This window comes from Aedes aegypti, chromosome 2 (assembly GCF_002204515.2).
Source record: "Aedes aegypti strain LVP_AGWG chromosome 2, AaegL5.0 Primary Assembly, whole genome shotgun sequence".
Lineage (NCBI taxonomy): Eukaryota > Metazoa > Arthropoda > Insecta > Diptera > Culicidae > Aedes > Aedes aegypti.
Window position 1 is genome coordinate 343115879 of NC_035108.1, and position 14782 is coordinate 343130660.

Below are 14782 nucleotides of genomic sequence, written 5' to 3' on the forward strand. Positions count from 1 at the left end.
AGTTCACGCAACAATGTACAGGAAGAAAATTTTTAAAGCACGAGTCGTACGTTTGTCCAACGAGGCTTGCCGAGTTGGATAATTACGACGAGTTCTGTAAAAATTCTGCACCGAGCTGCGAACAATATTTTTTTGAATTTCTTAAATGGTTACTTTGGGGCCCAGATAGCCGTAGCGGTAAACGCGCAGCTATTCAGCAAGACCAAGCTGCGGGTCGTGGGTTCGAATCCCACCGGTCGAGGATCTTTTCGGGTTGGAAATTTTCTCGACTTCCCAGGGCATAGAGTATCTTCGTACCTGCCACACGAGATACACATGCAAAAATGGTCAATTGGCATAGAAAGCTCTCAGTTAATAACTGTGGAAATGCTCATAAGAACACTAAGCTGAGAAGCAGGCTTTGTCCCAGTTGGGACGTAACGCCAGAAAGAAGAAGAAGAAATGGTTACTTGAGGAATAGTTTTAAAACTATTTCTCATCAATCCGCACATGGTATCCGTAGCCATGTTTGAGAAATTTTGATCATAGTAGGTTGTACTGAGCAATGGGGCTCTGCACAAAAATCTTTCTCTCTCTTTCACCCTTTCACAAAATTTGTAAACAACAAGGCCAGTGAACGTCAAAATCCCTTGCAAAATCAAAACAGTGCAGAGCCCCATTGTCAAATTTTTCAAACCACCGTCCGGATAGCATAATTATTCAAAACAATGAGCTATTCCGATTCTGATGTTCCAATTAATATTGAGCCGGCAGCGGAAGTGGCCCTGGATGGTTTCCTACCGTAGAAATACATTTTATAATTTCTGAAGCAATCGTTACCAGTAGATTACACAGAACGATGCTTTCGTCGATTGTCCGCGTATCTACTGGCAGATTCTGGAATCGATACTTATGTTCTGGAGAGGCATGGAGGATGGAAATCTTCAACTGTTGCTGGAGGATACATCAAAATTTCCTTGCACGAATAAAATAATGATGATCACACAAAAGAAACACAAATTACACAAAACAAAAGAACGAAAATTCATAGACCTCCTCGTTTTTTCAAGAATGATAGTTATTTAAATCACATGTGCTTCATTACGTTACTGAAACTGCGTGGTGTAATGAGTCATTACTCATTAATCCGATTTTTTCAACATGCTTGCAGTCTCCATACAAAATATCCGTTTCTTCTATATGGCAAAACACAACAGTTCTCTAAACCATAAAAAAATAAATTTTCTGCATGGAAAGTATTACAAACTTTGATGATGAGTATTGTTATACACATAAAGTTTGAATTCTGTGGCAAATTAAGCCAATATATTACCTTACAAGCTGGAGAACTTGCATGCAAGTTGGCTGAAATAGTCATTTTTTTTGCATTTTCAACAGTCTATATCTCAAAAACTAGACGTGCTATAATATTTCTGAAAACGGTAATGGATTCAGCAACCCTTAACTAAGTGAATAGCGGTATTTTGATGCTGGAGACAAAAACGTGTTCCGTAGTGTAATAGACTCATATGACAATGCGGGAAAATAGGCCATTGTATTACGGGTTGGTGTGACGTAAAACAGCCTATTACGATTAGAAATTGCAAAAATCACATTTCAAGCGTGTCCTAGAATAAGGGAGTAAGTAACATATTCAATTTCTCTTTATTGATACTCTCTTAAGTGAGTTAAGATGACAAGACGCAAATTTGTTTGCAGTTTTTCACTTCAGGACGCTTGGTAGCGATGCAATATTGCGTCATGAAGTAGAAAAGTACCAACAAACTTGCATCTTGTCATCTTCATTTACTGAAGAGATCATGTCCCAAGTAACCATGGAGCATTATATCATTGCATATATAATGCAGTTGCATTACTGTAAGCCTACACGCAAAAAAAAAAATATTTGTTTATTTGCTACATTCATCTAACATCATTGTCTACATGAATAAAACTTAAACTAAACAAACGCTTTGGAAACAAGTAGTCGATATCTAAAAGTATGAGTACTAATCGATAAGTCAAACAGATTGCACAGGGTTGATGCTTTATTGCTTGACAGCTCTTGAAATTTGTGGAATAAAGACAATGTTGCATCAATGTTGTCGATATGTATGGAGTGGAATACGTGCAATGTTATAATGCTTGTGGTTACTTGGGGTTATTCTTTGATCGCAGTTGAGAAGAAATGCCATTTCGAATGGAGCTCTCTGGAGGAAATTAATTGACCCATTCAGTCAAGAAGTTTCGTTTCTTTTCTTGAGCTAACCTTAGACGTAGTTATTATACGATTTTTTATTATGCACACTGTACGCAAAAAAATGTGCTGTAGAAACTACCATTTTAGGGAGTTAACTTAAGCGCTCGCACCGACAGGTTTTAGCAGACCACAAATGCGCATGATTTTACCATATCTGTAGTCGAATTTTATATTATGTATCCGGTAGAAATCAAGACCAATATTTATTTTTAATTAAATATTGTTTTCTCGGGCCCCGTGCGTCGCAGCTAATATGTGAATAGTGCGCTGTGTTCATAAAAATCGTAAGAATGCAGCGCCACACTAAAAAAAACTTATTTCAAAACCGCTCGAGTTGAGGCGCGTCGCGAGTCTCACTGGCGCGATCCGGTTTGGTGGCGGTGCGACAATCCAGCTTTTTAAAAGCGCTAATAGAGCGCTGCATATGACGAGCCTAACCTCACTTATTTGACAGCTGCTGGTCCTGTTGTTTACGTTTCGGACTTAGTCGTTTTTCCATCATTTTTTCATCTTCGCATTTCTATCACCAGCATGCTGATGGTGACGATTTTCCACGGTAGGAAGATAGAATAATACGATCCGTGGGTATCTGCAGTGGATTTGACCTCTCCTCGCATCAAACTTTCACGAAATTAAGAATGATTCGAAAAAAGTACTAAGTCCAAACTGTAAACAACAGGACCAGTACCTGTCAAAATTGATGCGTGACGTCACAGTGCAGTGGGCAATTCTGTCCAATTTTCAGTGCTTCCAGAGTCTCTGTGAAACGTGTCTTTAGTGCAATATTCGCTTCTTTATGTATTTTTCCACCAGAAGCAAATAATTTTGGAATAAAGAAACGTTGCTCTGAAGAAACAAGTTTAAATTTCAACTGAAGTGATTGGTGCTTTGTTTGTGGAGTAAAATTCACACTTTTGATAATACAGTGGGATTCGCTCGTTGGGAGTCCGCTACATGGAATGACTCGATTGTTGGATGTTCGCTGGTTGGAAAATATTCCAACTAAAAAGCACTCAAATGTCACCAGTAAATGTCAAACTAACTTTGACGTCTGAGTACCGTCGCATTGAAGTCTCCATGTATAGAACAAATGCGTATGTATATGTGCGTTTCGTGACGATTTGCTTTCCAGATGAGTTAGTGTGGAGCATTTTCACCAGCTGTCAGTCGTTCCAACTAACGAGTCGGATTCGCTAGATGGAAGGCAGTCGTGTTCCAACCAGCGAACCCCCGCTGTAGTAATAAAACATTATTTTTTAACAATCGTAAATACTGGCAGCACTGCACATGACGAGATCGCTTTCGTGGCTGTCACCCGAGAAGTGTCAAAATTTTCTAGAAAATCCGTTTCGATGTGAAACATCGCAAAACATCGCCGTCAGAAAAAAGAAGCAACATCGGCCATCATCGTCATTTTGATCGGATAAAAAGCCAGCAGAACTTTTCCTGCTCACAGCCATTTCCCTGTCGCTCCGAAGTGAAATACAATAATTCGTGGGGAGTTCCTTTCGTGGTTAATCAGAAGGTAGCGGAAATAATCGAACCGGACCAGCACTGCGTTCTGGAAGTGGAAACGCATCGGCAGTGCAGAAAGTTAGCACACCAAATCTTACCCTTAGTTGGGCGGGAGAGCACCGAAAAAAAGCAGCGCAAGAAAATTTATCAGACCCAACTTCCGGCAGAATGACTCGTAAGTAGATTGGATTTGTAGTAAATTGTTAGATTTGTACGTAGTTTTGATCTTCTCGAAAATAAGGGGCTAGTGTTACGCTTTTTCCTCCATCCATCCCAATCCAATATGGATGCTGAGAGCTTTTCTAGGAAGCAACTTCATTTCGATTTTCATTTGTTCGCCTTGTTCTTCGACGGTGGCCATTCGGAAGAATAATTCTGTTTGGTTATCGTGACCTAGTTTCTACCTGTCGCCGGCCATTGTCGTTTCTTTCGTAATTCGTCGAAATTACGCTTAGAGTTGCAAAAAGAAACGCATTTGACTGCGTAGGCTATTTAGGGCTTCGACGGCAATTTATTGAACCTTATCGAGAATGTGGGGACAATTTTGTGTGTCGTCGCCACTGGGCGGTTCTATTATTAGGTGTCTCATAGATGTACACAGATTAACACACAAAACAATTTGCGTGCGTTCTCCTTTTCTAATGCTGCGCAGCTTCTTTCAGGTGATTCATTAGATGTCCATCGTTTTACAAAAAGCGATCATCTGCTATACTTATCTATATCTATAGCTATCGACGAAGCAGACAAACATGAAAGGAAAGCCGGTTTTTGTTGGATTTTTCCTTGTTTCCTCTTCTATACAAATTGACTTGTTTCAAGTTGGGCTTCGAGTTTAGTTTATGAAAATGAAAGTTGCCAATGGGCTTGTAGGTACTTGTAGGCTTATCGGTATTGTTAAATCAAGTTCAAGGCTAGTTCTGCACTTCGATTAGCCTTCATATCTGTATTCTATTATATTCTATTCTAAGCACTTGCACAGCCAATACTGTAAAGCTGTAAAGTACCTTGTAAAAACCGAAATCTCTTCCAGTATTTTATTGTCAGCATTGATATTTGCAATGATTTCATACAAATATTTGAATGGTCAGGTCCGCTGTGCAGACTTCGGTTACTCCAAAAATTCACGGCGATTCTTCACGAATGAATAACATGATAGATGAATTTTGACAAACCGTTTCATTTTGGGAAAATCGTTGGGAGTGGCGTTGCTCAAAAAGTTAATGCGTACTCCATTGTTGTTTGTGGTTCTTTCCTGGGATTGGCCCATATATTTTTTCCAATATGTCCTGGCTCTAGAACTTAGGCTTAAGTGCACTTACTCGCTCTCTGAAACGATAAGAAAAGTAATTCTGATATCTTTTCTTATTTTTAATTATTTATATCTAGGTGTTCTGTGATAGAAAACACTATCAGGGTGGCCACCGAACCGGGAAATGCGGGAAAAAGACTGGAATTTGATTCCACCGGGAAAAAGCGGGAATTCGAGATGGTCACCGGGAAAATTCTTTTGAATGGACATTTTCAAGCTATAAATCTACAATCCAGAAATTTTGGAAAATAATTATGTTTGAATATTGCATTATTCAGTATTTGTAAATTTAAGCAAGTAACTTTTATTAGAGTACTTTAATTTTTTTTCTATTTTGTTACACTATGCATCTTAAAAATGTTCCGCTTTTCTATTTATAAATGTTTGTTTTCTACTATGTTGCATATTAGGCTACTTTTCATCAAGAAGATGATCAATATGATCAGCTTCTTTTCCGGACGCAAAAAAAAAACAACGCTGAAAAGAGCTACTTTTCAACGCTGTAAACGGTACTTTTCAGTTCTGTTTTGGAAGTTGTCAATTATTTATCTAAATCTCTATTTAGTCTCTGTATATCGTGGTATATCTTTCAGACTTGATCAACTAGCTTCGTATTTTGAATCCATATTGAGCTATCAGTTTCAAGCGGCACCTGTGATCCATTTTGATTTGGAAGCGAATCGTCCAATGAACAACAAGGTGGCTGTAGAATCATTGCTAAAGAGTCCGGAACATTACCTCATGGTCCTACATGGTTCGTGTATCAGGTTTGGCACATGAGAAATGAATAAATAGTCGGAAATTACATGCGGTATCTTACCTGGTAATTTCTTAGGGGTCCAGATAGCCGTAGCGGTAAACGCGCAGCAATTCAACGTGACCAAACTGAGGGTCGTCGGTTCGAATCCCGCCGGTCGAGGATCTTTTCAGGTTGGAAATTTTCTCGACTTCCCAGGGCATAGAGTATCTTTGTCAATGGGCAGGACACTATATCCAGTATTAATATATTAATATTTATTGATGATATCAATATTGATATTAAGAAGATTATCAAGTATGCATGGAGTTTTGCTGTTTGCCTGTTGCCGGAGTTGCCAAGGCAAATTGATTATTTATATGAAAAAACAAGTTGTGTTTATTGTCAGTTCGTCTCAGATCCATATGGTCGTGATACCACGATGGATGAATGGATCAGAAATACCTTTTAGCCAAAATGTGTTCAATAATATTTTCTTAAATACAATGAGCCCCCTTTATGGGAGTTTCATGTAAATACTTGCGAAATATAGATACCGCCGTGTGAAGCCCGCAGAACACCTAATAGATTTTCTCCACTCGAATAAATTCCGTATTCATTGGGATCATGCATCACCAAATTATAGCTTTGTGTTCTTAATAAAAAAGCCTATACGGATGAACATTGACCCAAGTACACTAATTATAGCGATGGGAAGAGCTTAATTCATAAGACTAAAGCCCTCAGTACACTCTTTGCCAAGTGTGCAAATTTTTCTACACGCTTAAACTAACACTTCAATATCCACTTGACACTTCAGATGTTTTGTCATTGTTGAGACCGATGTTTGCATGTTGGTTTATGCGTACGGAAAAATTTGCACACTTGACAAACAGTGTACTGAGGGCTTAAGTATTCAAGTGGTTGGCAATGTGGGTGAAATAAGAGGAAGATTAAGAAAAGAAAAGATGTTCCTGAAGCATGATGTGTGCTGGAGTAATATCAGAATCTATACCTGACAGGTCTCTGCAGATCAGGATATTCCCCATACTCCATTCTGTATATTGAGCAAAATATATGAGAAATCCGTCCGATGCAATATAGACCACACTGTTTGATGCCAACATCCATCAGGTAGTCTGGCTAGAAGGAGACTGGCACCTTGTACGATGCATCACATTCGGTGAAGCTCCATTATTATCAATTCCTCACATCTTTCTACGATTTACGGGCCATTCCGCAACTCGATTCCGATGCATTTTGTCCCCTGTGGTAAAATCATCGGTTTTACAGTCACTTTTTTCATCTGGTAATACAGTAATGAAATACCGCAGCCAGTGTCGCAAGACATACAAGCCACGATCCCTAGCCGCTTGTTTATAAGCCCACTACATTGACGTGAATTCAAGATACTTCTGTCAGATGTCTTTAGGAAAATCGTAGCTATCTTGATGGTATCATAAAAATAATATATATTAATCCGTATTAACGGATATTAATACTAATATTAATGAGTGTCCTACCCCATGATCTTTGTACCTGCCACACGATATACACGTGCAAAAATGGTCATTGGCATAGTAAGCTCTCAGTGAATAGCTGTGGAAGTGCTCAAAAGAACACTAAACTGAGAAGCAGGCTCTGTCCCAGTGGGGACGTAACGCCAGAAAGAAGAAGAAGATCTTATCTGGTCTGTCTTTGAATTCAGAATATAGTTCGGTCAGTAAGTTGAAGTTCGTCAAGCCTCTTTGGATAAATGTATGACTCGTGTGAAAAAATCATCATTTTACAACTTGTTGCATACAAAGCTATTGAGTCTTTTCACTACTGTAATGGATAATATTTTTTGAAGTTTTTCCTAACTGTTTTGAATCAAAGTTCAGTAATTCTTTCAGAAGATTTTGGCATTAAAATGTGTTGGCAAATTACCTTCAGTTACTGAATATTTATACCACAATTGAGTCGAATATATATATTTTTGAAAAAATTCTTCATTTATTACAGTATTATTCATAAAAGAATTAGAGTCATTCTTTAACAAATCGACAAAGCGTTGAATAAATAAGGTACAGATACGTGCTGCTACACGGCTTTTGTTTCATTTTCACCTTCAATTAATTTGCTTTAAAGAACCCTTCATTCTCATGAAAGAAAATAATAAAAGATAAAAATTGAATTGAAGGCATTATCAGCAAAATTAAAAATAATTAAGGACTGTTCATTTAAGAAAGTGGACACGTGTTTTTTACAGTAAACTGTTTATTTTCGAATAAATTCATGAGTTTACCTAAAATACATGGAAAACAACGTAATTTCGATCAAATTCACATAAATTTGAACATTTATTGAGCATTGCTGGAGAATGCTCTTACTTTTCTTTTGATACCTCTCATAAAATTCTGCACAACTTTTTTCGGAACTTTTCGAACTGCTTTTTGAACTGCTGACCACATTTTCTTGAAAAAATCAATGGAGCTTGCTTCTCTTCCATCCTTCTTAAGATGCCGTTTGATTATTGCATAATATGTTTCAATGAGGCGTAGTTCTGAGCAATTTGATGGATTCGATCATTTTTCTACAAATTCGACTTATTCCTTCTTGAGCATCTCCAAAGTAGCTGAAGCATAGTGAGCCGATGCTAGGTCTGGCAAAAACAATGGAGGCATGGTATGCTTTCAGTAGATGGGCAGAAGCCATTTTTTAATGCATTCAGTTCTGTAATTTTCGCCGTTGATTGAACCCGTCGTGAAATATGTAGTACTTTCATACCGCAGGAGCAAATTGCTTGCTATACCAAATCATTTTTCCCAAATTTTTCTGTTGAGATGTATCGCACGTCGTCAGGAACATCTGTTTTGGCCACAGCGTTGAAAAAAATCAATTTGGACACATCGCGATTTAAGCCAAATCTCGGAACGGCAGTTTTTCTGTACACCATTTGTGCAGAAAAAAATTGGGAGTCGCCATGTCAATTCGACCCATCGTTTAGAATTTATAATTCTTTTATGTCAACTTTTGTCTTCTGTCAAAATAAACACTTGAGATCACACTGAAACAAAATTTTATTTATTTTTATGGAATTTTTACACCAAAATACTAATATTTAGGTGTCCACTTTCTTAAATGAACAGTCCTTTACCAATTTAAAAACTGGGAAAATTCTTGAAATTTTGCCGGGAAAACCGGGAAAAAAGCGGGAATTTTAAAATGGAAATTTGGTGGCCACCCTGGAAAACACATATCGTTTTTTCCATGTAGTTTTTCACATAAGGTTCATTAGTTTACAATATAAACGTTTGCGATTTTATTTTGATTGCATTCATCAGATAAAACACATACATTTGATCAGAAAAATATATATGAGTTGATTGATCTTTTTAATGAAATTTAATAGATAATTAAGATGAAAATTCTTGGTTTTGTTGGTGATTCTCTATGATCGTTTAATACATTTTCAAAGGATTTGTTTTCTATTTTTGGGATTATTCTACTGAATTAGTTGAAACACATCATTTGCGTTCTAAATTATTTATTCACATATTATTCAAAATTATTGATTTTAAAATTTGTGATTCCAAGTCAGTTTTCCTGCCAAAATCCATCGTCTGCGGCTCAAGTCTTTGGTATCCTTAGGATTTCCTTCATCTTTCTATAAATTTTAAATTGAAATAGCGAATTTGTACTTGATTGTTTTAATTTAATTTAATTTAATTTAATTAATTTAAATTACCCAACGTTGTCGTCCAATCAGTCAATAACTAAGGAGAATCACACTGAAAACTGAACTCTAAAACCTGCTAAAATGCAACCAACCAACTGAATACGCCATCTTGAAAACCTACTAATTTTCACATCTGCGAATCACATGACCATTATCGGATAACCTACGTGCACTGAGCCAACTCTGCTAGTCGTTAGCATATGAATGACATATATTTTCGCACTATTTGAATATCCAATAAGATTTACCATAGGCTGAAACTGACTGCGACTAGTTATATGCAAAATATATAACTTGTCCTTGTGGACAAGCATGAAATTGTTATTTACAATGCATGTTATGTTTACAAGTGAGTTGTGCATGTCGTCTTTATATGCGTGTTAAATGAATAACAATGGATGAAAATAAGTTGTTTTATGTGTAATCCATATGCTTTTCATTATGTTTTTCCTGTATTCATTATTGTTTTTGCATTGCGTTCTTCAATTATGATAATAAAATAAACATATATCAAGTTTAAAACATTTTATTGAATATGATTCATGTTCACAGGTTCCGTAAAAACAGTACGGACACAGATTTTTCTCCCAAAACAGTAAACTAGACCTGTCGGACCTTGAGGAATCGTCTCGCCCAGAAGACGAGAATTTTACTGAAACAGAGAATAACAGATTATTTATCTTTATTTGAGTGGCTTTTCGCCCTTGGCGAGTTCGCCACCTAATTGAGAATAACAGAGCTATAGTAACTTAATTTGAATTTTATAAAATAAATCCGAATATGTACCTTCTACATTTTCAGTCTCCCGTTGATTTAATCGTCCTTCTAGCAGTTTCCCCATGAAGGTTTAACATAGATGGCCTTTAATTGGTTTCGCCATGGGTTCCGTACAAGTTGCAAAGTCACTGAAATTTATTGAAAAAAAAATATAACTATCACTTTATGTAAGTTTAGGAACAGCTTGAAGAGTACTCACTACTTAAGTATGATGGTTATTAATGCTGTAAAACGTAATTGAAAACATTTCAACAGGAACCCAATGAACTTTTATATTCTCTAGCACTCACTCTGCTTATAAAAACAGCTGAAATTATTCCTTCAATATGACACGCATGCATATAAAAGATACGATCAAGTGGTTTGGTGAAATGTATATGCGAAGCTAGTAACGCTCATGTTTTGAGCATATACTTTTAGCGTGACCTAACGTCTTATATATTTTATTTAAAAGCTGTTGATTTCGAACAAGAATATGAATAATAAGCAATGGTATGCATATAAGATGTATGAGCCAAACGAGGAATTCCACTTATATGTAATTTCTGATAAAATATCCTCCTAGATGTATTTCAGTGTGGCTTTGGTTCATATACAATTTACAGTAGGTATGAACCCATAAATATGATGAAATATTATAATAAGTGTTATGTACTTTTTAAATCAATTGCAATGGATACATATAATATTGATATGATTACCATAATTCTAAATGTATGTGGCGTTTTTAATACTTTTTATGATATTTCTTGGTTCAGTGTATGGTGCAAAGCCTACAATAAAATCATTTTGATTTCCGAACTGTGGAAAAATACACAAAACTTCAAATCGTACCCCGTATAAAGGCGGAGTTATAGAATGTTAAAAAGGAACCGGAAGTAAAGCTTCATCATTATAATTTACAGGTGGTAACCAGCGCGAACTGGCCCGAGAGAGGAACATGAAGAAACAACAAGCCGCGCAGAAGAAAAACAAGGAAGACGGACTTACCCACGAACAGCGAAAACAACGGTATGTATAAGAAGATACCTAATACAGTCAAATCTCCATGAGTTGATATTGAAGGGACCATCGACTCTAGGAAATGTCAAGTTATGGAACAGATTTTCTTTGGAAAGCTTATTGTTATCTTTACTATCGAGATTTTTAACTCTTGGCTAGTTCATTTTGGGACCTACGGCGGTACTTCCCTTCTACTGACCTATCTCGGGGATAGTAGTCGATCTCAGGCCCTCGGCGTGAGAGGCACGCTATGTCCAAACCAGCATATTATAAACATTTGATGTACCTCGGATTTTTTCCGCTGGAGTTCAGTATTTGGGTTATATTTTCACAATCGGAAGGTTTTAAAATATTCCATCGGTGAAATTTTGACTTTTTCCACTTTTTAGCTATTTTTTCATAGAAAGTCGATGAAAATCACTTTTTCCTACGCATTTCTGTCCATACAAATTGTATGGAAAAAAAATCTCCCAAAGAATATTTTAAAATCTTACGATTATGAAATTATCGACCAAATACTGATCTCTAGCGGTAAAAAATCCGTGGTACATTCAATCTTCATAATTTGCTGGTTTAAATAGGCATAGCGTGAGAGATATGTGTTCTAACCAATACACCAGGCCCGTCCCCATTTGGAAAGCTGTTTGAGGGGACCATCATAGTAACCATGATTTTTTGTTTTTAGTATGGTTCCATTAGTCGATATCGACTCGTGGAGGTTTGACTTTACCTAGATAGTTTCTCTGAAAATATGGTATGCATGGAATTGGAATCTCTAATTGGATAACAGATCGGACCAAAATATATGGAAACGCGTAATTAATGTTTTGCGCGTTCAAATGATAGTTTGGATGCTTAATACCAATCCCTGAAATATTTCACCTCATTTGTTCCACGTTCCCTTGAATATTGCTAAACAGAATATGTGTTAAAATTACAGTTTTATGCGAGAGTTACACTTGTTATTGCAATCTCTCTAACCTCACATTTATTTTTCTCATTTTAGTGTACTGATGGGTCAAGGTTTCCCACATGAATGTTAACATCATAAAGTTTCCAATATAATCATAAAACTTTGTTTTTGAAAGCATTTCTGGGAAGCGTCAATGTAAATAGAGGGTGTCGTGCGACTTTTACATAGATGCTTCCCTCACTGTCATCGAAGAATGACAGAGATTTTCTTCAAACTCTCTTCCAGTTTTCCGTCGCTACAGCTTGCGATGGAATCGTAAGCTTGATGGTTTTTAGTTCGTTATCTGGAAGCAGATTTGTAGTTACCAAGCGGCATTCAATAGTGTTCTGAGCAGTGTTGTAAGCAATCACGGTAGTCGACACGTGTTTGCGCTGACATTCGAAGCCTTTGTGTTCAGCATTCATAACACAAGCATTCATAACACGACCACGATGGCGTCGCCAGAAAACGGTAAAGTTTTGTTCATTTCTATCTTTTTTCGTAACAAAAGCTGCTTTTACTGTGTGGATGTTACGTGTCAGACGACATTTATTTTACAGTATTTTTTGTTTTTTTTTTTCTCGATGTTCATTCTACCGTTCGTGTTGTGTATGGGAGCTGAAGGTAGAACAATCAATTGACAGCTGACTTTGCAAGTTAAACGATCGTCGCGAGAAATGTGGAAAGTTTATAATACTGGTTCTGAGAATATATCTTTCAGGATGTTTGGTAATCCTTTATCCTTGTGTCCGTACCTCCGAATAACACTACTACATACTTCATAATTTCTTCAAAGATGTGCCACAGAAAATACTTTGATACAATCTTATTTCGGAAGCACTTTCTGTAGATTTGCTTTTTTGTTTCTATTTAGTAACTTTTTATTTTACTGTTTTCTAGGTTCTTTCCTCCTTAGTCATAAACCTGTGTGCGATTATCAAAGAGTGAACATCGTTGTGCTTTGCGCTGATTTAGTATAACTAGAATTACCTGTAAAAAATAACTGCAACCTCAAAGCACTTAGAGATATTCCAATTCCAAACCAGCGAGCCATTGTTTCATAAGTTTTGCATAAATTTGATCCTCTATTCAATTTTTCACTTGGTAATTCGAACACAGTGACGCCGATATCATGCGACAGAAGCAGCAAAAGAAGGAGCAGGACAAACTACCAGCAACCAAGAGTTAATATTTACCACTGGACTGTACCAATCGGCACTTCCTGAGCTAACCGAAGAAATCGCCCTCTCAAAGCAAACGTTGAAGATTTAGTAGAAAGACGCAGTTGATTTGCACTTATTTAACCTTACCCCTAAACTACTTTTCCTCATCGCTCTCGCTAGAAAGCTCTTGTACTCTGCCAAAATGTGACGATTGATTGTTTTGCCATCTATTTTTTTCCTATATCCAAGATAAATTAACGCTGGATTTATTTGCTCACTATGTAGGGTATTTTTCCACGTATTAATAAACTTTATTGAAATTATGTTTCTCCGATCCATTTGACTCCACTGAACATCGGCGCCGATTTCCTGCCCAAACTCCCTGAACAGAAATGCTATTTATAAAATCTCAAATAAGGCGATTCAGAAGAAGGTGCAGCAATTAGAACAACAATTTCAGCAGGTATTACTATAATAGGAGATCGTTAGAACAGTAGAACATTATTCCTATACGATAGCGCATTGACGAGCGGAACAATAATCGAAGAACTCAACTCATGATAAACAAAATACGCAAACTTAGGTTGAATTTAAAGGGAATCAGTTCACTAGCAGTAGTTAATAGGACCGCACACAATTAAGAACCAAATGTTTATTTCGAAGAGAAGAAAAGGGAGGCTCGCGTTCGATAAAGGATTAAATGAGTTGGAGACAAATATAGAGAGAGATCAGCGAGAGGAACAATTTAACAAAGTTAAAGTTTAGTTTAAAGTCATGGCAAGTATCAGAAACGAAAAATGTATAAACTATGATAGTGATAAGCAAGAAACAAAAGTTTTCAGTTATTTTGTCTTTTCGATAGATGACGAAAGAAATCCACGTAACATTGAAAACTGGGATGGAAGCTAGAGATGTACCGAATAGCACTATTCGGCCTTTGGCCGAATACCGAATAGTTGAAATATTATTATTCGGCCAAACGAATATTCGGCCGAATAATGACTTAATATTCGGTCCAATAAAACCTAAATATTCGGCCGAATAACACTCGTATGTGCAGTTTTTTTAAGTAGGGAAAGCTGAACAATTAAACGAAGTATAAATGGAAACGAATGATCGTCTTCTTGAGCTTTTGAAACCGTTTGCAGAAATCATAAGTTCTGAGGATTTCTGTATTTCTGAAGCTAGGAAGCTGTATCCTATTGTTGATTTTTGTTTAAGAAATTTGGTTTACTATTCATCCGACTTTTGGAAGTGTTTCATAAAAATTGAGGCAAATAGACCGCAGACCCCTGACTCTCATAATAATAGAAGAACGTGATCAGTAGGTTTTGCAAAGAATATAGAACGTATAGAAAGTCCTGATAA

The 14782-nt window shown here is 36.7% G+C and overlaps 1 protein-coding gene and 1 long non-coding RNA gene across 4 annotated transcripts; one reads left to right on the forward strand and one right to left on the reverse strand.

Annotated features, from left to right (window-relative positions):
• The first annotated feature begins 3576 nt into the window (after window positions 1-3576).
• LOC23687965 (putative SERF-like protein) lies at window positions 3577-14248 on the forward strand. Of its 2 annotated transcripts, none has more exons than XM_011495072.2 (3): window positions 3577-3929; window positions 11203-11308; window positions 13371-14248. In XM_011495072.2, the coding sequence occupies exons 1-3, from the start codon at window positions 3923-3925 to the stop codon at window positions 13438-13440; spliced, it is 183 nt and encodes a 60-aa protein (XP_011493374.1). In that variant the 5' UTR covers window positions 3577-3922; the 3' UTR covers window positions 13441-14248. The 2 variants fall into 2 exon arrangements, 1 of the variants encoding a protein (XP_011493374.1); XR_002500754.1 differs by having other exon boundaries at window positions 3592-3929; window positions 13152-14248.
• Window positions 10031-10948, reverse strand: LOC110676824. Of its 2 annotated transcripts, XR_002500756.1 has the most exons (3): window positions 10497-10948; window positions 10307-10425; window positions 10031-10172 (listed from the first exon to the last, which is right to left on the reverse strand). It is a non-coding gene; the product is annotated as an uncharacterized LOC110676824 (long non-coding RNA). The 2 variants fall into 2 exon arrangements; XR_002500755.1 differs by having other exon boundaries at window positions 10307-10948.
• Window positions 14249-14782: the final 534 nt, after the last annotated feature.

Coding starts and splice junctions, on each gene's coding strand:
- LOC23687965 (XM_011495072.2), top strand. Junction 11,309..13,370: donor CACGAACAGCGAAAACAACG/GTATGTATAAGA, acceptor ATTCGAACACAG/TGACGCCGATATCATGCGAC.